We start from the raw sequence: 24,430 nt of genomic DNA, 5'->3' as shown, positions 1-24,430 counted from the left end.
AGATCTGCAATAGATTGGACACCACAGAAGGAATGGAAAAAATGAGATCTAAACTTGGCATAGTTGAAGACTTGGTAGCTAAGATTCAATATGAAGAAATTGTCTTGCTTTTAGAGTTTGACATCCAAGGAGCTGAATGTGATGGGGGAGGGAGGCAAGACTGATATAAACAGGCTAGGAGAGAAATACCTCTGGGTGATGTCTGATCTGAAGGTAGCAAACAATACAAGGCAGTGATTAGGGCCAGAATGATGTTGACCTGCATAGAGACATAACTTAACAGGAAAATGGGGCCTCACCAGGAATACTATGTTCAGTTCAGGAGTATCTCAAAGATGTGGTCTGGAGAAAGGCAACCAAAATGGTGTGAGGTCTACACCAGAATAATGAGATGAGCCTTGGGATTTAAATGTACCTTTAAAAAAGGAGCAACGCGGTGGAATGAAACATGTTTAAATACCTGAAAACTAGTGCAGAAGAATCAAAGCTTTCCAGTGGGAAAAGAAGCTGTAGAACTAGGGTCATATGAAGCTCCAAGCAGGGGTAGGCTCAAACAGGAAATGTATCAGGATGGAAGCCTGTGGTGTCTTCCTGGAAGAAGTGATGAAGACAAGCACTAATGGAATTCGAAAGGGTGTGAGATAAACAAAGGATCCTTAGTAACTAGAGGATGGCAATAAAGAACCCACCTCTGGAGTAACGTTTCTGCATGGGAAGTAACCTGCATGGTGCAGCAGTTACAACCCTAAACATATATTGGGCATACCAAAAGTACAATTTTGGTCTTTATCTGCCATTTGTTAATATGGAGTAAATTATAAAGAGGATAAGGAGCCTGGCAAGATGTGGAAAACTGGATTCTGTCAAGGAAGGTCAACCATAGATGTGATTTGCAGAGAAAAATCTGCAGGATTATTGCTGTTGGCAAAGATATACCTACAGTCCATATGACTTGGTGCCCAGAGAAATGATGATGGGTGGTTGAAAAATGTCACATTTATGTGAAGCTGGTGAAAGAAGATAGCAAGATCTGGATAAAAAGTGTTTAAAAACAATGGCACTTTTAGCTGCAGTGGGCATATAAGGCAAGGTTAAGCCAAAAGTCCATTTTGCTTCATCTTAATACAGCATACATGGATTTAAGATTAGATGAAATCTCCATGGTGCATGCAATTTGTTGGTGATGTGCTGAGACCTGCAAAAATGGATATGCACAGAGGAAGGAGCACTGAAAGAGTTTTAGAATGAAGACATTGGATGGTGGAAAGTTTTGAGGGGATAAAATGTAAGAATTAGAAGAGATTGCAGGGTTGAGGTGTTCAAGTACTTAGGAACAGTAAATGCAAATGGATCCCTTATGGAAGAGGTCAGCACAAAGGCCATTGCCAAAGTGGAGAGAAGAGCAATGTTAGAGGGAATCCCGGTCTGGTTGCAAGAAAATGGGTAGAAAACAGTACTAATGTGTAGAGAGAGCAGTGTGGAGTCAGCAAGAAGCAGTGAGTGATGAGAATGCCGCACTGGATATTTGGGAATGGTAACAAGATCAGACGTGAAGTAGGAAAAAGCAGAAGATGACTGAGATCACACAAATGAGGGAATGACTGGTTTGATTTGAATACATAGAAAGACTTGTTGAAACTTGTTTTTGCTTAGCATTCTCATGATAAGACTCAGTTGGACTGAAGTCTGAACTTCTGGTTATTCAGTGGTATCATGTTAGTCTGTAGCTGATTTTTGTTAAATCATGTTTACCTCGTTTGGTTTTTGTTCACTGCCCAAGGCTTTGGTATGGGTGGTTTATAAATACAAATATAGTAGAAGGGTGTGGGAAAGACCCAGAAACCTAGACTATTGTCAACAGGGGATAGAAAACATGGCACAAGCAAGAGAGCATGGTGAAAGGTGGCTAGGAGAGGGAAAACACAAGTAAAAAGGACTTTCAGGCTCTCTACTTTGCCAGTTGGCCTTCCTGTAGGAACATGTCCAGAAAGTAAATTAGTTCCTCGTTCATGCTTTGAATCCTGTCTTCCCTGCTGCAATTAAACTTCTTTTTTCGTGAGTATCCCTTTTTGAAAGTTAACAGTATTCCCTTTCCGAAGCCTCTAAAGGTGAATTTGTGAAGTTCAGTCTGGTCAGTTTGTTTTATGGATGAGCACTATGCTTGAAATGTAGTGATGTCCTTGACAAGGTCTGGAAACCATTTGGGTGGGTATATTTCAGGGTTTGGCGAAAGAAATGCTGAAAGGGGCCAGTGAGAGGAAGCCGAAGCTGACTGCTGCTGGCAGGGTTAGTTGGGATGGGGGAGTTGTATCGGCTACCACTGCAGGACATGGACTAAAAGTTGCAATAGCTTAGTGTTGTTGTGGCTGCAGCTGTGTGAAGTCTGGGAGATTCATGTGGCTATTGCCATAGGTGGGAAGCTGGAAGGGAGATGAAGTTGTAAGGAGAAGGTCAAAAAAGCAAAATAGAGTAAAATAACTAGAAAAGGTAAAAATATTCCGGGTTTCTAAACTTGACTGACACCTCCTGTTTTCTAAATTTTTTTCATCCTGTCCTTGACTTCTATTCTTGGTCTTTCACTGTTAGCATATACTGTGCTGCAGATCTCCCTGGCCTTGATTTTTTTTTTCAGGTATAGCTGTTTGGATTAGATTCTTTGTGCACTGTAGTACTGTAGTGTACAGTTCACGTTTTGAAATCCTTATGGATGATTGAAAAATGATGTATGCATGAGCTTTTGAGACCATATCAGTCAGATGTCAGAACTAAGTTCTGGGTGGAATATCTTATCTTTAGAAGGAAAGATCCTCTAACACCAGGGCTGGTGTATATTGTATTTTATATTGTTTTAAAATGCATCTTCTGACTTTATTTTTGTACATTGCTTCCTGTGCCTTCTAGAAGCGATTAAGTGTATACATTTGTACGCCAGATGAGGTAGCCCTTGTGCTAGTTGGCATTTGAAAGGATTTGGTTGACTTTCTTCGGTGGGGTTTGAGAAGAACCTTAGGCTTAAGAAATAACAGAAAACTTTGCATCTTAAGTTGCATTTTTATCCTATATTGACAAGTGGACATTTGAATAGGAAGGTAACATTCCCTTGCAGCTATACAGAATGCAACCCAAACCAAATTTATATTCAGTTTGCATTTGCTTATCCATGTCTGTGTGAAGTTTTATTTTTCTGAACTGCTGGCTGTAGGTCACACCAATGACTTACATGCCCCTGGTCTGTAATGGTGACCAAGTTAAGCATGTTCTTCTGTTTCTGGAAAGAATAGTAGGCATTGTTATAACAAATTGGGTGGGGGAATTTTTGACATTTTGACTACCTAGTTGAAGGAATTGGTGCCTGCCTTCTTTCCAGTTTACATGTGAATTGCTGTTTGCTGTAACTTCTGTATGTTGCATGAAATGTTTAACTATTTGCATTTCTTTCTCTACAGCATTGTTCAAGACATAGGAGTTGGTACAAAGGTATGAGTCTTTTTCTGCATTTATCCCTAGCATTTTGACCTAGTGTACTACATCTGCCTTCTGTTTCAGGTGTTGCTCTGTTTATACAGTTGATTCAATTGCTTGCTTCAATGAAGGATTTAGCATATTTATGTTGAAATAATACTTTGAAGGTAGAGATTGGCAAACTTTTATCAAACTCTTGTTTTAAATTATATCCCAGGTTTGTCATTTTTAGGTGGGGGTGATAGTGAATTATATTGCTGGAAAGTTTGTTCATTCTAATCTAAAACTTAATTCAGTTTTAAGTGATTGACTCACAAATGGTCTCCATAGAGGAGTGGGATATAACAGACTTTTGCTTTGTAGTTTAACTTAATTTTAAAATTCCTTTAAGTGGAGGGTAGTAAATGTTTTTTATTGGAATTAAGCGCAAGGTGTCACCTGGGCTTTCAAATCTTGGCATGAATTCAACAGCAACATTTTTAGCTTGTAACAAAATGTAATAAAGTACATAATAAATGACAGAAGGATGTTGGGCAAGGCCTGAAGAAATGGAAGGAAAACTAATCTGCTTCTCTGAGCACCAGTAAGGCTTGAAGACACCCAAAGTCATTGAATTGTACTATGGTGGAGAGGACATAACTCTTAAAATTCTCACAAATGGGCCGATACAGTACACTGCGCTCTAGCAGAGCGCACTGTTAACCCGCATTTGGATGCACGCTTTCAACATGCTAGCTTTACCCCTTATTCAGTAAGGGGTAATAGCGCGCCGAAAAGGCGCGTCCAACCCCCCCACCCCCGAAACTAATAGCGCCCGCAACATGCAAATGCAGGTTGATGGCCCTATTAATTATGCCCGCGCGATTCAGAAAGTAAAATGTGCAGCCAAGCCGCACATTTTACTTTCAGAAATTAGCGCCTACCCAAAGGTAGGCGTTAATTTCTCTTGGCACTGGGAAAGTGCACAGAAAAGCAGTAAAAACCGCTTTTCTGTACACCCTCCAACTTAATATCATGGCGATATTAAGTCAGAGGTCCCAAAAGTTACAAATAGTTAACAATTAAAAAAAAAAAAATTAATGGGCTCGCGGGTTGAAAACCGGACACTCAATTTTGCCGGTGTCCGGTTTCCGAACCCGTGGCTGTCAGCGGGTTTGAGAACAGATGCAGGCAAAATTGAGCGTCAGCTGTCAAACTCGCTGACAGCCGCCGCTCCTGTCCAAAAAGAGGTGCTAGGGACGCGCTAGAGTCCCTAGCGCCTTTTTTTACCATGGGCCCTAATTTAAATAAATTACTGAATCGCGCGCACAGGAGAGCGGGCGCTCTCCCGTGACTTTTACTGTATCTGCCTGAAAGATAAGTGCAACTTGTTCCAGCAGTTTTCCATAGATAAATGGTTGAAAATGGCCGAACTATTTGGCTGAGAAAGTAAAATGTAGAACAGGCATTTTTTCAGTTGAAAAAACACACTTTGCATTTGGCATGGCAACCTAGATATTTAACTAAATATTCTAACACTTACCTATTGTGTACTTAAACAATGTACTATTGGTATGAAACGTCCTGGAGTGTTATCAGTATACAGGGCAGTAATTCTGACCTTTGTTCTCTGCAGTCTGAGTGCAGAGTTTCAGGGTGCTGACAAGGTATAGCATATATGGAAAGCAAAGGGCAGCTGTGTAATTGCTGCTTTTGTAGTCTTGTGTCCATTAGGAAGTAGTAATTTCCTACTTATGTTGATGAGCGGAGGGAGTAGTTCCATGTGTCTATAAGCAGAGGGTAATTTGTTTCTAGCTTTGATACATTTTTATTTTTTTAAATGTGTTGTATATGATTTATGCATATTATGAATGTTTTAATGTACATCACTTGGAAATGTTGGCAAGTGATACTTAAATTTTCTGAGGGCTTTCTCCTTAGGGCCAGATGTAGAACCTCTGACTAAACATGGCATGCTGCTACAGGGATGGCACACAAAGTAATAGGGTCTGCTTTCCAGTTTTCAAGAGCTCTAACTAATGGGACACTTGTACTTTTGATTTAGAATTAAACTGGTGCCTTTGAAGTGTAAAAGTTGACCTCTTGTTGGAGGGAGAACAGTCAGGAAAAGGAAAGACTGCTTGTTTGAAATCTTCCGTGCCAGAATGCTTGCGTTATCACATGTTCTGAGTAACTAAAGTGGCCTATAATGTGAACAGTACAAAAGACCCTTTCCATGTTATCTTGCAAATTACCATCATATGCATCTTATTCAGAGGTGTTGGGGCTACCAGAATGTGTGATATATGAAATAGTCCTAGCAGTAACAGGCATCCACCTGACTGGGATGTCTGATACTTTGAATCGGTTAGCAGCTGTAACTGGCAGTTTGTATGTTTGCTAATAACTAGTAGTTCTAGCAGAAACACAGGTACTCGGGTAGCTGGTTCTGTCTGGCAGACCATGCAGGAGGTCAGATTTGGGCAAGGGCCATGCTAGTATTACTGGTTATGTAGGTTGTTACAGAGCCTTGTGATTAGGCATGAAAAGGTAGAGTTTAGAGGGAGCTAAATAAGGCTCTTATATGCTGTTCATCCCAAGAAGGAAGACATTCCTGGATTAGTAGTCTTGCAGGTGGTCACTCTGTGGCTGGCAACTGGGATATATGAATGTGGACAGAATAACTGCGCAGTGTGGATGGACCAGATAGTCTGTCTTCTGACATACTATATCTCTTACTAAACCCTGAATGTGGCGACAGGTAAGGACAGCAGAACTTGTCACATAAGTCTACGATATCCAATAAAAAGAATCTATATGAAATGTTCGTTACAATATTAATCACTTAATTTATTACATATGCAATTCACATTTTACATTTTAATATAAAAATTACAAATAACATGACCCAAATAGAAACAAACATACAAACATGCAAGTAATACAACCTCACCATCTCATGCATATCACATACACACCCACTCATCTCACATCTATTAAAAGAATCATTTCCCATAATCCCTCAATTTCCCAATCGGGGTGATGTGATACGGATGGTGAGATTGTATTACTTGTATATTTTTGTTTGTATATTTGTCATGTTTGGGATTTTTATATTAAAATGCACATGTAATTAAGTGCTTAATATTGTGAATACATATCTATATATTTCTTATAGATTCCTTTTATTGGATATCATAAACATGTTGGAATCTGATATATACCTTCACTAGCATAGATAGCAGTCTACCCCAAGAGAACTGCAATCCAAACCTATCACTCTGTAATTTTAAAGGGGGCAGACTTCTGGGCTGCAGGACTGTCAGCTTGGATTCACAATGGAACATTCTAAAGTATTGTACAATACTTTAGTTGTTGACTGGCTTCCCTTGAGAACAGTAATTGGCCTAGCATTAAACTGGTGTAGATTAAACATCAAGGAGAGAATTTTCTAGAAATCTGCCCTGCAAAACTGCAAATTTTTGTTTAGACAAAGGGGAGACTTAGTTTTTGGGTACTTGCCAGGTTCTTATGGCCTGGATTGGCCACTGTTGGAAACAGGATGCTGGGCTTGATGGACCCTTGGTCTGACCCAGTATGGCATTTAAAAAAAAAAAAAAGACACTGACCAGAAGTTAATCATGTTCATCAGATACCTTGGTGCCAAAAATACAAGGGAATACTAACATCAGCTCCACCCTTCTGCATGAGTTTCTAGTATTTTACCATCTTTATAACTTAGAAAAATTTCTCAAATACTGCAACTCAAGTGCAGTTGCTTAAACAGGCTGTTTCTTAATGTGTGGACAGATGGACTCAGGACCAGTGGGTTATGCTCCCACCAGCGGTTATGCTCCCACCAGCAGATGGAGCTGACATTACAGTATATATACTCCTGCAGATGGACATGCATCTCCCTGTGGGGACTGCTGAGAATTTCTATTGAGAAAAAAGCCCCACTCTCCTGAGGTGATACCTAAAGGTCCCTCCCCAGTTGAGAATTACTGAGATCTGTGGTCTTTCAGGTGTGCCTTGGTCCAGTAGCCGGTTCCTGGCGTGGACTTAGCTGTTTGTACAGCTGAAAGGCAGCAAGTGCAGAAGACTGAACGCAGCAGTGACGGCACATGCCTTCTCCCCCCACAGCTGGAATTCTCTGTACTCAGCTAGTAAGCATTGAGCTCCAGTAAGTTAAAAAAAACCCCAAAACTTTTACCTACATGGACGGGGTTTTAAGCCCACCAGTCTCCTTGCTTGGTGTGACGTCCTGACGTTGTTCCCGCTCCTGTTGGAGTTAGGGGATGTAGCCAGGTGGGTTAGGCCCTGCAGTAGGCTTTTCTTGGCATGCCGCATAGTAGGCTGCAGCGTTTTCATGCACTCTTGTGTTCTTTCTGCTTTCTACAAGACTGTGTGTGCAGTGTATCGGCTCTGCACACATTGTGCGTGCCACGCTAAGTGCGACTTTGCGTGCATACATTTTTTTGAGTACAGTGATGCGCTCTAGTGGAGTGCACTAGTAGTGTGTGCACCTTGCCGCGCTTGTTGCTGGGGCACCTATAATTTCTGTGCGTATCCTTTTTGAGTGTGAGCTGTTTGAATGTGCAGTTACCACTGCTCATGGTGCTGGTAGGCAAGCCTAAGTGCTTTCTTTGTGTTGCTTGTCATATTAGGGTTTCTCAACCTGACCTGTCTTCCAACAAGTTAGCACTGTTCAGATGCTCAGGGAAAGTTTGTCTCTTAGATTTTGCTAAACCTGGATTCTCTCATTCTGATGGGCTGGTTAGTTTTGGCTGGAAGTGCACCAGATCTTGGTACTCCCTTGACTGGCTCCTGTGCGGGAGATGGCAGTTCAGTTGGGCCCTCAAGTACCTTCTGGGTTTGGTCTGGATCCAGCTGCTTTTTCTTGGGTGGAGTTTTTTCATGTTTACAAGCCTTTGTTCAGGTGCGTCCTTCATTTTGTCCACTCTGGTCAGGTCAGACCCTCAATTGGTGGCCCCTCCCTCTTCCATTCCTAAGCCTATGCAACATGGCATGCCTTGGTTCACCATGGGTATCCCCGGTGGGTACCTAGATGGCACGGATGAGAAAGCGGAGCCTGATTCCTTGGAATATGGTAGAATTCATCCTGGTTTGGAGCTGTATCGGACCATGTTACGGTTCTTTCATAGAGATGAACTCTACTGGCCCTGATTTCCCAGACATTGAAGGTCCTGGGAGTGTCTGGGGAAGAAGATTCTGTTGCAGAGCTGAAGAATCCCTTTTTGGTCTCCTTGCTTAAAGCCTCTTGCTTTTTTTTTCCTGTTATGGACACCATTCAAGAGTTGATCTTGAATGGGATGCCCTGGAGGCAAATCCTCAAGGGGGATTGGGCTTTGGAAAGCCTGTACCCTTTGGGTTCAGCTGTGAGAGCATTCGCATTTTTCCAAAGTGGATACACTTGTCTGTGCCATATCTAAATGGACTATCCCTGTGGAGGGAGGAGCAGCCTTGAAGGATGTGCATGATAGGCAGATTGAAACTATTCTTAAGCAGACCCCGAGGAGACCAAGATGGCCGCTGAGCTGTGAGGTCGTGAGAGCTTCGCTCCCGGGAAAGAGATTTTCTACTCGAACTTACATCGCTGAAAAAACTTTTTCTTAAGTGCTTAAAAATGCCTCATTCTAAAAGGAAAGCTCGGGTACGCGAAATTACCTCGACTCCTGAATATTGCCTTCAACCAAGGATTGATGAAGCTTTCGCGAGGATGCCAACACAGAACCCGGAAGTATCAGTCGCTGGAGCAGGCAGAGAGCAGCTGCCGAGCCCCCTGACTCTGGAGATCTCGTTGAGCCCGGGATTCCCAGCAGCGCCGGAGCCACCCAGGAAACGGTCAGTGAGTGCGGAGGCACTCAGACAGTCTCCTTTGGAAGCAAGCGGTGACCAGAGAGGAGCAGACGATCTGCCCTCGGAGAACCCGATGAATTTGGGTTCCAGGAACCACTTGGATCAGGCACAACAACGCCCGGAGCATCTAAAGAATGGCAAAGGATCCCTGGAGGTAGGAAACATGATGGATAACCTCCCCCCACTCACCACCCCAGCTTTAGCACCCTCATTGGAAGAGATAAAAAACATCCTAATAACAATGCAGAAGTCTATTACCACGCTGACTGCAACTGTGCAAGAGGCAATGAATAAAACACTGAGTAGAAAATTCGTTGGTTTCTGTCGAAGAAAAGATAATTACCTTGGAGGGGAAAGTTGAGAAAATTGAAGAAGTTCAAGTAAACTTAATAGTCTGAAAAAATGGTTGAGAATAAAATAGAATTTTTTGAAAATCAATCTAAAAGAGCTAATTTGAGATTTCTTAACTTTCCAAAAACCAAATTACAGTCGCCTTTGGATTTGTTAAAAAGTTACTTTATGAATATATTGAAGTACCCGACAGAAAAGATACCGGTTATATCAGCTACTTATTACCAAACAACAAGGAATCTCTCTGGGAATAAGATTAATAATCAGGAAAAACAAGGAGAAGGAGAAGATCTAGATCTAACTGACTTCTTGGAAAAATCCTTTGAGATGGAAATTAACCAGAGGGCAACATTACTAGTACAATTTGCCTCGAAGTTGGAAAGAGATGGTGTTTTAAAGCACTATTTTAGATTCCAAAAATTAAAATTTTTTGGTCAATGTATCCAAATTTTTCCAGACATTGCCAGACTGACACAGTTTAAACGCAGAAAATTCTTGGAAATGAGGGCGGAGGTGGTGGGAAGAGGGGCGCGTTTTATGTTACGTTTTCCGTGTCGTTTCATATATTATGGTAACGCAAAATATATATTTACTGATCCTATACAATTACGTAGTTTTCTGGATTCACCATCATGAGCCTATGATAATCCAGGGTTTGCTGGGATAATGAAAGTAGGAATTGGCGCCTCTCACAAGTATCAGTATGTAATACCTAATATTATAGATTACCTATGATCTGCTTATTAATTTTCACCCTTGGTCTCCTCTTATTTCTTTTATATTAAGATTTCAATATGTATTTGACCAGGGATAACAGGATTTATTGCTGGTAATAAGCAAAAATGTTTGTTTTATTGTATTCTTCATTGTATGCCTGGAATATGATGAACGCATTGATTCTCTTTTTTTGCCTGTAACTAAAATTAAAATGAATAAAGTATAAATTAAAAAAAAAACCAAAAAAAAATATTCTTAAGCAGGCCTTTGACGCAGTGGAATGACCTTGTAGATTGCTTCCTGTTGCGCTCTTGTGGTGTGTTGTCTGCTTCTCTCTCAGAATGATTCAGGGGTGAATTCCAGATTAGTTATGGAACCCATTGCCGCTTCTTTGGCAGATGTGGGCTGTGATTTGGTCAGTACCTTGGCCAGAGGAGTGGCTTTGGTAGTTGCGTCCAGACTGTGGTTGCAGAATTGGTCAGCTGATGCAGCCTCCAAGGCTAATCTTACAAAAATGCCCTTTAAATGCTCTTTGTTTGGGAGCCAGTTGGAAAAGCTGGCCGGTAAGTGAGGCGACTCTCTCCAGTTCCCTGGTTACTGGAGGATAAGCAATTGCAGCACCCCTTTTTTGAGGGGTCATCTCAGGAGTTCAAAGCATTTTCTTTCCTATAGAAACCCAACCTTTCAGAGGACTCTGCCTTTTGGTAGGTCAGTCCTTTCATCCCAGACATCCCAAGAGGGAGCAGGCTTGGGTGGCAGCCTATCACGAGCTTCTCAATGAAGGTTTGCGACCCACGTTCAGGAGGAGGTAGGGGACACCTATCTTATCAGAAGTGGGTCGATCACATTGGATCAATGGGTCCTGGAAGTGATACTGGAAGGATTATAGACTCCAGCCTTTGCATGTCACACCACACATCCCTAACAGTAAAAAGAAACAAAACACAAAACTTAACTTTCTTTAAGCTACACATGCTGAAATGTCTCAAACCCCTACTTTTTCATCAAGATTTCAGAACAGTCCTGCAATCTTTAATTTGCAGTAATCTAGACTATTGCAATACCCTGTTTCCTAGCTTGTAGCCAGATGGACTCAGGACCAATGGGTATTGTGCTCTTCTGCTAGCAGATGGGAGACGGAGTCAGATTTCAAAGCTGATGTCACTCTAGTTATACCCCTGTAGTAATCGCATCTCTTCAGTATTTCCATCTCCTAGCAGATGTGAACACTATCCCACACACTAGAATAGTGTTAAGAATTACAGCAAAGAAGAAACAAAATTTACCTTAAGAAGATTGAGCCCCGCTCTCCTGCAGTGATACCTAAGGGTCCCTCCCCCCAGTTGAGAATTTCTGAGGTGATCTCTGATATCCCTCAGAGATGTGCCTTGGTCCAGCAGCTGGTTCCCACTCTTAACAAGACTACTCAGTCTGAAGGCAATAACTGGTTCCCAACAAAATATACGGCACTATTCCATTCCTTTTTTCATTCCCAAAAAGGATCATTCCGGCCCATCTTGGACCTCAAGAACGTCAACCGTCATCTGCAAGTTCTACACTTCCGCATGGAAACTCTTCGCTCTATAATGGCAGTACAACCGGGAGAGTTTCTAACCTCCCTGGACCTTTCTGAAGACTACCTTCACATCCCAGTCCATCAGGATCACCAGCGCTTCCTGCGCTTTGCGATACTGGGTCACCATTACCAGTTCCGAGCGCTACCCTTCGGCCTAGCAACTGCCCCCAGAACTTTCACCAAAATCATGGTGGTTGTGGCGGCAACACTAAGGAAGGGATTCTGGTACACCTTTACCTGGATGATTGGCTAATCAGGGAAAAAGTCTTCAGAAGAGAGCTGGCAGGTGACCAGCAGAGTCAAGAGACTACTGCAGGAACTCTGGATCGTGAGCACGGGCAAGAGCAGTCTGCAGCCCTCTTAATTGCTAGAGTACCTGGGGGCCCGTTTCGACACCAAACACAACAGTCTTCCTCCCTCCTCCGAGGAGAACAAAACTGATCGAACAATTATGACGGTTGATGACAATGCATACCCCAAGGTATGGAACTATCTTCCAAGTCCTCGATCTCATGGCATCAACCTTAAGAACATAAGAACATGCCATACTGGGTCAGACCAAGGGTCCATCAAGCCCAGCATCCTGTCTCCAATAGTAGCCAATTCAGGCCATAAGAACCTGGCAAGTACCCAAAAACTAAGTCTATTCCATGTTACTGTTGCTAATGGCAGTGGCTGTTCTCTAAGTGAACTTAATAGCTGGTAATGGTCTTCTCCTCCAAGAACTTATCCAATCCTTTTTTAAACACAGCTATACTAACTGCACTAACCACATCCTCTGGCAACAAATTCCAGAGTTTAATTGTGCGTTGAGTAAAAAAGAACTTCCTCCAATTAGTTTTAAATGTGCCACATGCTAACTTCATGGAGTGCCCCCTAGTCTTTCTATTATCTGAAAGAGTAAATAACCGATTCACATCTACCTGTTCTAGACCTCTCATGATTTTAAACACCTCTATCATATCCCCCCTCAGCTGTCTCTTCTCCAAGCTGAAAAGTCCTAACCTCTTTAGTCTTTCCTCATAGGGGAGCTGTTCCATGCCCCTTATCATTTTGGTAACCCTTCTCTGTACCTTCTCCATCGCAATTGTATCTTTTTTGAGATGCGGTGACCAGAATTGTACACAGTATTCAAGGTGCGGTCTCACCATGGAGTGATAGAGGCATTATGATATTTTCCGTTTTATTCACCATTCCCTTTCTAATAATTCCCAACATTGTTTGCTTTTTTGACTGCCGCAGCACACTGAACCGAGATTTCAATGTGTTATCCACTATGATGCCTAGATCTTTCTTGGGTTGTAGTGCCTAATATGGAACCCAACATTGTATAACTATAGTATGGGTTATTTTTCCCTATATGCATCACCTTGCACTTATCCACATTAAATTTCATCTGCCATATGGGCCCTTGTCCTGTGGGCAAGGGCCCATATGCGACCGCTCCAGCACTCATTACTGTCACGATGGAACCCACTGTCCCAGGACTACTCAATTTGCCTCCAACTACCAGCTCCAGTGGTGGCTACAGGAAGACCACCTAAGCAGAGGAGCAAGCCTATCCCCACTGAACTGGATCTTGCTCACTAAGGATGTGAGCCTGTAAGGGTGGAGAGCCCACTGTCAGGAACTGACGACCCATGGACAATGGAACAAGAAAGGCAGAATGAAACATAAACCGCCTGGAAGCTCGAGCAGTCAGACTTGCGTGCCTGCGATTCAGTCACAGACTCCGAGGCAAAGCAATTCGAGTAATGTCTGACAACGCAACAACGGTTGCTTACATCAACTGCCAGGGAGGAACAAAGAGCCAGCAGGTGTCTCTGGAGATAGACCCCCTCATGGCATGGGCGGAGATAAACCTACAAGGGATCTTGGCCTCCCACATCACAAGAAAAGAGGTCTCAGACTTCCTCAGCATAGAGAGCCTGGACTCGGGGGAATGGATGCTGTCAACCACAGCCTTCCAACTGATAGTAAATCGCTGGGGCCTCCCTTCTAAGAAGGGTCACCCTTCTTAGTGCCCAAGTCCCCAAGTTCAACTGCAGACGAGAGCCACAATCCCAAGGAATTGATGCTCTCGTCCAGACTTGGCCAGAGGAAGACTTACTGTGCTGTACGCTTCCCCCCCCACCATGGCCACTATTGGGCAGGGTCATCCACAAGAGAGAACATCACAGGGGAATAGTTCTACTAGTGGCCCCGGATTGGCCAAGACAACCATGGTACGCAGACATGCAAAGACTCCTTGCGGGGAACCCTCTGTGCCTACCTCCACACAGGCACCTTCTCCGGCAGGGCCCAATTCTCCACAAAGATTCATCTCGATTCTCTTACGGTCTGGCCCTTGAGAGGACTCTCCTGAAGAAGCGCAGTTAACTCAGAGGCCGTGATTGACACCCTGCTCCGAGCACGCAAGTTCTCCGCATCCCTGTCATGCATACGGATCTGGAGAGTATTCGAAGCCGTGTGAGGACCCCAGGATTCTCCTGTGGACAGCCAAGATTCCAATGATTCTGGAGTATGAAGGGGTTCTCTCAACTCCCTCAAGGTGCAAGTAGCTGCACTGGCCTGCTTCATAGCAGAAGTGGGCTGTATCCGGCTATCAACCCATCTGGACTTGTCCCGCTTCCTGAAAGGGGTTAAACAACTCTGACCACCTCTAAAGTGGCTGGTGCCTCTATGGAATCTCAATCTAGTATTAAACTTCCTAGGTGGAGCTTCCTTAAGACCAACACGCGGTCTGTCACTATGCCTCTTAACATTGAAGACTGCATTCCTGGTAGTAATATGTTCAGCTATTCGCATCTCTGAACTACGGGCACTATCCTGTCGGGAACCGTTCCATAGGTTCACACCTGCAACCATACAACTGCGCACTGTCCCCTCCTTCCTACCGAAAGTGGCTTCTGAGTTTCACTTGAACCAAACCATCTCGCTACCATCTCCAGATGAACATAAGGACTCTGAAGAGTCGCGCTTCCTTCGCCATCTAAATGTCGGCGGACTCCTGGTGCAATACCTGGAAAGATCAGAATCGGTGTGCAAAACAGATTCCTTGTTCGTTCTTCACAGCAGGAAGAAACAAGGAGAAGCGGCCTCGTGACCATAGCATGCTGGATTAAAGTAATCAAGGCAGCCTACATAGAGGCAGGAAAGCCCTTACCTCTACAGGTTAAGGCTCATTCTGAGGGCCCAGGCAATCTGTTGGGCAGAAACCAAGCTGCTGTCGCCTGCTGAGATCTGTCGGGCGGCAACGTGGTCCTCCATACAGACCTTTTCCAGGTTCTACCGCCTGGATGTTCAGGCCCGGGAAGATGCAGCCTTCGCAAGGGCAATATTAAGTGGGCCACGGGCAGCCTCCCGACCTGTCTGGGAGCAGCTTTTGTACATCCCATTGGTCCTGAGTCCATCTGGCTACATGTTAGGAAATGGAGAAGTTACCTGATAATTTTGTTTCCCTTAGTGTAGACACTCAGCATCCCGCCCACGGCTGCCATGGAAAAGGAAAACCTCTGATAGCAAATATGGGTAAGCTGTGTCCTACCCCCTAGTTCAAGACACCCATAGTTTGTCTGAAACTTGAGTAAAACTTGAACCAGTTCAAGTTTTACTCAAGTTTAATCAAGTTATTTAAGCAAAGATATATCTACAATGGCTTTTCAAAGAGAATACTGAAGAGCTGAGGTCACTGCAGGGGTATATCTAGTGACGTCAGCTTTGAAACCTGACTGTCTCCCATGTGCTAGCAGAAGAGCACAATATCCATTGGTCCTGAGTCCATCTGTCTACACTAAGGAAAATGAAATTCTCAGGCAAGTAATTTCTCCATTTTTTGGTCTCCACCAAAATGCTGTCCAACCGCTACAATTAATCCAGAACTCAGCAGCACGCATCCCCACTGGCAAGTCACGTAGAGACCATATTTCACCTGTATTATACACTCTACATTGGTTACCTATTGAATTCAGGATCAAATTCAAAATTCTTTCCATTCATGATTTATTAAATGATGACACTTCAACTTGGCTCAGCTCTCAACTGCGCATCTATAGACCCTCAAACTTACGTTCATCCCAAAATAACTTTCTGCAAGTCCCTAGACATAACGAGATGCCATGCATTTTCAGTAGCTGGCTCTCAGCTCTGGAATTCTATCCCAGATAATTAGGCACCTTGATAGGTTTTTAAACTTTAAATTCTGTCCTATTTCTTTAAATAAGCTTTTAACATCTAGGCCATTTAATTGTGCCTCTTATATTGCCTTCTTGAACTGTGTTGAGCTTTACTGCTCTCATTCTGTCTTTCCTCTAATAGCTTTCAATCTGTTCATCTGTATTTTATGAAATATACTGTTAAGTTCTTTAGTCCTTCCTTTGCATTATTTGTTTATGTATGTTACATTGTAAACCATTTTGATTACATTTAGTATAAACGGTATATAAAATATTTTAAATATACATGGTGGAAGTTTGCAGTATTCTGGAAGTGATACAGGAAAGAGAAGTACTGGAATTTCTTAGCATTCCTTGGGATTTGTTCATGGTATCTCCTTTCCACTCCCCGCAGAAGAAGCAGGCAGTGGAGTCTACGCTTGAGGCTCCTCAGACTGAGGTCTCTTTCCCGTGCCTATGTCTCAGGAAAATACGGGGCACCATTCTGTCTGTTTTGTTGTACCCAAGGAGGGGAGGTTCTGTTCTGTTTCTAATCCTGGACCTCGAGTGTCAACCATCATCTATGGGTGACTCATTTTTGCTTGGAAACCTTACAATCTGTGATGGGGAGTTTCTGACCTCCCTGGATCTGTCCATTCATATTCCCATCTGGAGCAGTTTTTTTATCTTTGTGATGCTGGGTTGCCTTTATCAATTTTAGATGCTGCCTTTTGGGGGCTGTGGCCAGACCAAAACTTTTTCCAAGGCTATGGTGGGCGTGGCGGTGTTGAGAAGATGGGATCCTGGTATACCCATACATGGGATGACTGGCTGATTCGGACCAAGTCTTTGGCACAGAGCAGTCTGACAAACAAGGTAATTTTTTTGCTGCAGGAGCTTGGGTGGTGAACCTAGCCAAGAGCAGTCTCCAGCCTTCTCAATCTGATTATCTGGGAGTTCTCAAACACGAGGCTGGGTAAGGTTTTTCTACTGGATGCACGGATCCAAAAGTTGTCTCAGGTGAGTCAGTTGGTGAACACTAACTGCCAGATGGTGTGGAGCTATCTATAGATGCTCGGTTTGGTGGCAACCCTGGAAGTGGTGCTGTGGACGAGGGCGCATTTGCCTCCTTTTCAGCGCTCACTGCTGTCTTGTTGGAATCCATAGTCTCAGGACTATTTGTTTTGGCTCCGCTTGCCAATGGAAATCTGCTCTTGCCTCCAGTGGTGGTTGCAGGAGGCTCATTTGAGAAAGGAGTCTTTGCCTTCCAAAACTGGTTGGTGCTCATGACAGATGTGAATCTTCAGGGTTGGGGAGCTCACTGTCAGGAACTGACAGCCGAAGAGGCTCTTTGAAACATCAGTCACCTGGAAGCCCAGGCAATTAGGTTGGTGTGCTTGTAGTTCAGCTACTGCCTACTGTGAGTGGTTCGTGTGGTGTCTGACAATGCAATGATGGTGGCCTACATCAATCGCAAGGAAAGAACCAAGAGCCCAGCAAGTGCAGCAGGAGATAAACCAGACCAATTTATGGAATGGGCGGAAGGACATCTTCAGATTTTGACCTTTCACATTGCAAGAAAAGATAACATGAGCAGACTTTCTCAGGGAGTCTGGACCCCAGACAATGGGTGTTGACCACCGAGGCATTTCAGCTGATAGATTGTTGGGGCCTTCCGTCCTTAGATTTGCTGGTGACTTCTCGCAATGTTAAGGTTCCTTGATTCTTCAGTTGCAGGAGAGATCCGTGGTCCTTAGGGCATTGATGTGCTCATACAGGTCTGGCTGGAAGACTAGTTGCTTTATGCCCTTTCCTCCATGGCCCTTGCTGGGCAGGGTCATTTGCAGAATCAAAATCCACAGGGGACTAGTACTCCTGGTGGCTCTAGATTGGCCCATGTGACCATGGTATGCGGATTTGTGGAGACTCCTGGTGGAGGACCCCCCTTCATCTTCCACCACATATGGATCTGTTGCAGCAGGGGCCAGTTCTTTGAGGATCCAGCTCAGTTCTGTCTTAGTTTGGCCCTCAAGAGGGCTCACCTTTTGAAGTGTGGATATTCTTCTGCAGTGATTGCTACCTTTGTGCTCGGAAATTCTCCACTTCTCTAGCATATGTGCGGGTTTGGAGAGTGTTTGAGGTCTGGTGGGAGGAGCATGGTCTTTTCCTTGTTTGGTTGATCCTGCTTATTCTGGATCTTTTGCAGGACGGATTGAATAAGGGATGGGCCTTTAAATCCTTGAAGGTTCAGGTTGTGGCTCTTACATGTTTCAGAGGCATGGTAAATAATGTATCTATTGTCCCAACCATGATGTGGCTCATTTCTTGAAGGGAGTAAAGCACCTACAGCCTCCCTTGCAGTTGCTAATTCCTTTGTGGAGTCTTAACCTAGTGTTTTTTAGCAGGCCCTACGTTTTGACTGCTGCATAGCATTTCCTTGCAGTTATTGACCCTGTAGACAGTGTTCCTGGTGGCTATATGTTCTGCATGTCACATTTCCGAGTTGCAGGCCCTGTCATGCTGGGAGCTGTTACTTCGTGTGACTCCAGGGGCGTTGCAGTTGTGTACTGTTCCATCCTTCTTGCCTAAGGTTCTCTTGGAGTTTCATTTGAATACGTTCATTTCCTTGCCGTCCCTGGATAGTGTCAGGGGAGCAGAGGAGTATCGCCTCAGTTCCTTGGATGTCAAGAGACTTTGTCATGTGGTATCTGGAGGCTTCTGAACCTTTTTGAAAGTTGGATTGTCTGTCCATGTTGGAAGGAAGCGGGGCAAACCAGTTTTGTGGGTTACAATAGCTTGCTGGGTTAAAGTGGTCCCAGCCACGAATGTGGATGCTGAAAAACCATTGCCTACTCAAGTTTGAGCTCATTCCACTAGAGCTTGGGTAGCTCTAGTGGAGTGAGCAAATGTCGACAGGAGACAACCTAACCTCTGCCCAGTCATGGGCAGAGGTTAGGTTGTCTCCTGTCGACATTTGCCGAGCTGCGACTGGTCGTCCTTACACACCTTTTCCCGGTTTTATTGTCTGGATGTGCAGGCCCAGGAGGATGCAGCCTTTGCATGTGCGGTGTTGACTGGACCGCAGGCAGCCTCCCACCCTGTTCGGGAGTAGCTTGGTACATCCCACTGGTCTTGTGTCTATCTGTCTACATGCTAGGAAATAGAGAAATTACTTACCTGGTAATTTTGTTTTCCTTAATGTAGACAGATGGACTCAGCTTCCCGCCCTCGGCTGCCAACTGATTGCATCAGTCCATCTCTTATGGAGATACGAATCCCATGGGATTACTGGTAAGTGTTCATCCAGTCCCTAGCTTGGGGTACCTATGTTGAGGTCAGTTTTTAATTCATTGAGTACAGTAATGGTTGACTGTTTTTAATCAAGTTTTTTTTTACTAGTCTGTCCAGTTGCTTTTGAAGAGAATACTGGCAGGCTGGGGTTGCTGCAGTAGTATATATACTGTGAAGTCAGCTTGCTCAGTCTCCATTTGCTTGGCAGGGGAGCTCATAATCCACTGGTCCTGAGTCCATCTGTCTACACTATGGAAAACTCAATTCAGGTAAACTCCAATTTTCTGGGCCTAGCCTGGTGGCTCTGTAGCAGAGCTATGCACTGTCCTGGGGAGAGTCTGGGTGTCATTCCCAGGTCTGCCAGCAGGAAGAAAGTGGAGGGCTCAGCTTATTTCCAGGTTTTTGCTGGTTCTATCCCTCAAGGTGTTATATTTTTGGTTACTTGAATATTTTTTAGAGACAATGTTTTAATTGTATGTTCAACTTGAAAGCAAAGGAAAACTTCTGGAAGCATGGTTGCCAGCTTTTTCTTGTATGTAAAAAAGACCATGGTGGGAATATGGCTACATGTTTTAATTGTTCCTTTTATATAAATAAGATACCAGTTTATTCATGCGCCACATTTCTGTATTGAAAGTTTAATCGACATGGCAGAAAACTTTGTTGGTTTCACCAGGCATGGCACATAGCACAAATGGACTCCTGACTTTCTTGTTTGAATAAACTATGAAGTTCAGAGAAGATGAGAATTCTTAAGGTACCATACAAAAGTGTTAGGTCAGCACCCTGAGTCTTTAACAGTACACTTTAAAAGGGATTCATTCACCTTACTCAAACTTGAACATTTTTCAAAAAAATCATAGCAAAACTTGAAGCAAATACATTGACCCGAGAAATCCAGATGGAGTTATTGATGTCCTTAAGCACTGTACAATGCTCTTCCAAGGCAAAGAATACTCCTCTGAAACTTTCTAATGTATGCGTTCTCCACTTGATACAGAGTATTGTATGTTTCCAACATTTCAACACCAAATGCCTGCTTCAAGGGAGTGTTTCATGAATTCTGATTTGCCAACTGTATTCCAGAAAGTTTCTCCATATTTTTTAGTCTAAAGCCCCGCACAGACCCTGCAACCACATGGGACCAGGCATTTATCTTCACCCAGTTAATGCAGGAGGCGGAGTCTACCAAAAAGCAGGAATAGATTTAAGCCAATGAGCACTCACTATCAAAATGACAAGGCACATGATGCAATACAAATTTTTAAAATGCGTCAAATTTGAAAACACAAAAAACCCAGGCACTTCAGCATGGGATTTTACATTACAGGCTTTTCAATAACATTTTTGACCTGACAATTTCCTTATTTGGGCTTCCAGCTCAATCAGGACCAGTCTCTAATGGGCTACTGTGCCATTAGTCTTCATTTGTAATTGGGTTTTTTCCACCTATTATATAATCCCATCTAGCCCAACCATTGCATTAGTGATCCTTGTCCAGGGTCCACAAACTGCAGTTCCCTCTAGAACCCAATATGTGAGCCCTAAGTCTGCTCAGTAGGTATTCACTTTTAAAAAGTGATTAAATCATGAATATTGCCTCTGCAGTAAACTGAACTGGGAATCAAAAACAGGTCTTCCACATGACAGTACACACTTTCTTCCAACCCATATACCTCCAGATCCCCTGCGCTTCACCACTCACAACCGCCCCACTAGAAACTCTCTCAAAGCTACACTACACACCCCCTCCCTCAAGAATGCCCACCTCACCTCCACCAGGGAGCGAGCCATTTCCGTGGCTGGTCCGTCCCGCTGGAATGCTCTCCCCTTGTAACTTCGCTCTGAGCCCAGCCAGTACAAATTTAGAAAAAAGCTAAAGACCTGGCTCTTTAAGCAGGCCTTCCCAGCATGTCTCCCCCTCCCTCTCTCTCTATTTATTCTCCTCCATTATTTCCTTAATGTTGTACCCAACCAAACCTTTTATATTATCGTTATGTTTTGTTATCTTATTGCTGCTTCATTACCTCTCCTTTATCCTCATTAGTTAAGCTATATATATTATGTGCTCCCGGTTCCCCTTTGCCATGTTCTCTGTATTTTCTCTTCCCAGTTATCTGTAAACAGATATGATGTACCCACGAATGTCTGTATAAAAAAGTTGTTAAATAAATTTGTTTGTATTGAGAATTGGTGAGGAATGGTATTTATCTCGGGACTTTGAAGCTGTGATCTAATGTGGCAGGAGATGTGAAGAAGACTCAGCTTCCTGTTGGCGCGTGTTAACTAGTTGCTGTGTGATTCCAACATTTTAAAACAATGCCATTTTCAACCTGACAAGATTACTAATGTTTGAAGAGTATCAATGGGTAAATAGTAAAGCAGGATTTTTTTTGAAACATTAGAAATATGGATTCAATAATTAAACCAATCCAAAACTACACAAGTACATGTTGACTTCTATTTATACTTCAAAGATTTGGTGACTTGTGGCAGTAATGGAGAATATTTACCTGAGAATAAACCAAGCAGTGAAAATGGATTCATTATGGCAGTTCCTGGGCACTTGGCATTCTGCCTATTCTATACATTTTGTGAAGGTTTCTGCAAGCTTCCTAGAACAATTAGTTCTACCCTGGTTCAGTTTGAGCTGGAAGCCCAAAGGAATGGGAGGAAACTGCAGGGCCAAAAAAATTAACTAGACCTGTTTTAAAGTATGACACAGGCTGATTTCATAGAAACACATTTTGAGCCAGGGCTGTTGCCACAGTAACAGTAATTACTGGTTTGGGCCTCCTGCCAAGAATGTGAGGAAATTCCAGTTCCCTCTTATGGCATCAGTTCAAAGGCTACAACAAGTTAGTTGAAGGGTGTGTTTGTAATAGGCATGATCATGCATGCAAACAGCATATGCAGAAATCAGTCTGATTCCAAGCAGTATTTTAGCCTGCCACCTCTCTGCATTCATATTTGGAGCTTGCTTTTAACATTGGACAATGTCACCCCTAGCTGTTTAGTATTGTAGTAACTCATTGGTTTAGCTGTGTGAGGTGGGAACATGAAGCATGCTTTTTACTAAACTGTTTCTAATGACCTAAAGAAAGCAACAGCCTAAAAGCCAGTAGTATCTTTGGTAACAAAAGCTGTTTGAGAGGTACAGATATTTGCAATCCAGTGTCATTGGTATTCCTGCTTTAGGTGGGTGAGAGGGTGACCTTTGAAATTCATGGTTGCACAGCATTTGTTTCTGGTGTTCTTGCCCTGAATTGGGTTGCAATATACGAGCTATATTTGTGGGACTGGAATGAAGATTATTGGAAGGATGGAATTACCTTGTGTTCTCACACACTTTAATTTTTTTGTCTTGTTTTTCACATGACTGCTGTTCAATGAGTATTGACAGCATCATGTACATGAAACTACATGCGCCCTCAGACATGTGGGAGATCTTTACAAAGCATTTCTTTTCCTGAAAAGTAATGAGCCCAGTGTTGGGGTAATTTGATTTGAATGTTTGAATGTTCTTGTTGCACAATGGTATGACCCTTGGCTGCATCCTGCTGCCTTATGACTTGTGAATTGCCCCAAAACGTATGGAATGCAAATACCATATAAAACCAAAAGAACATTCAATAAATCTTATACTTTTTCAACTGCATTTCACAAGTGCAGTACTTATATAATTGACCTTCATAATATCAATATAAAGGATTTATTTTCAAGACTTCCTTTAAAAAAAAAGTTTGGATCATAACTAATCATTGTTCCATAAATGTCCTTACTATATTCAAGATTTTAATAAGATTTTCATTTGCAAGTAAAATTGATACTTGTATAATTTAAATGTGTGACATATGTTTTATCATTCTGCATCAGAGCTCATGCTGCAAGTATGAATGGCTTTATTGCTTCAGTGTTTCCAAGTGGCTGTCATTATTTTGGAAGCTGTAAAGCTGATTCTCCCCCCCCCCCCCCCATTAGCAAGTTAATCTGCAGGAGAAAATGCAGCATGAGTTCTGATGGAAGGAAAAGTACCAATTTTATTTGCAACTGAGAAACTTACTGAAAAATCTTGTATAGTAAGGATATTTATGGACCAGTGATTATGGGTCTAAATGTTTTAAAGGAAGCCTTGAACATAAATCATTTATACAGGTGTTAAGGTCAATTAAAGTGAAATGCAATCGGGAAAAATGACTTACTGAATCCTTTTGTTACTATGGTTTGTGCCATTGAAGTGTGCTCAGCTGTGACCTTTTGTACCAGTAAAAAGTACACGTCTGTGTGGGGAAAAAATATAAAACCTTCCTTCACTGAAGAAAAGTAACAAATGTGCCAGTAAGCAGGCAAATGTAAATTATATAGTTTAAGCAGTTTTAGGAATTTTCAGCAAAAGGTTGAAAGTAAGCTGTGGGTAAGAAACTCCTGCCACAGCTATGCCAGCCTGCTTAAATGTCATTACCACAAGCATGTCCAAAATTTAACCTGCCTACTGTGCCGATTTAGGGGCTGATATAATGGGCTATGAAGCTGCCGCAGGTTTGTGGGTGCGTTTTCGTACGCAAAGCCCTACACAGGGATGTAATGGTTTTGTGCGCAAGAAAAAAGCGCATGCAAAAGTGCTCAGACCCGCAGGTTTTTCCTGCGCGAATGCATGCTAATGGCATGCAAATGCGATTAGTTAATCATAGGCAATGCAGGGAACCATGCTAGTTCGGGTTTTTTAATGCAGGTTTTTTACCGCCATGGTCAGGACACAAGTTAGGCCCCCCAAGTTGGCGCTGACACCTATGTCGGTGAATGAGCGTCCTGAAAACTGCCTATCAGTGGTTCTAACTAGTCAGCTTACCTAGGTTTCATAAAGGGTGCCCTAATTCCTAGAAAACCACATTAGGGGCTATTAGTGGTCAAGAGACCAGCTTAGGTGGCCACTCGACTATGCTTTTCATTGCACTCAGATGCCCGGAAAAGCACCTAGTTTCAGATACCGCTTGGGCAGGGGACTAAGCGCTTACTTGGT

General features: G+C 43.1%; 1 protein-coding gene across 1 annotated transcript in view; it reads left to right on the top strand.

Moving 5' to 3' along the window:
* Positions 1–24,430, top strand: part of PTBP1 (polypyrimidine tract binding protein 1) — a 115,053-nt gene that overhangs the window by 5,049 nt on the left and 85,574 nt on the right. Inside the window, exon 2 of the mRNA XM_029613500.1 lies at positions 3,447–3,477. Within this exon, the coding sequence (XP_029469360.1) occupies positions 3,447–3,477 (31 nt within the window). The remainder of the gene's footprint in view (positions 1–3,446; positions 3,478–24,430) is intronic.

This window comes from Rhinatrema bivittatum, chromosome 8 (assembly GCF_901001135.1).
Source record: "Rhinatrema bivittatum chromosome 8, aRhiBiv1.1, whole genome shotgun sequence".
Classification (NCBI taxonomy): Eukaryota; Metazoa; Chordata; class Amphibia; order Gymnophiona; family Rhinatrematidae; genus Rhinatrema; species Rhinatrema bivittatum.
The sequence above is the reverse complement of the archived record's forward strand: the minus strand, read 5'-3'. Positions and strand labels throughout refer to the sequence as shown.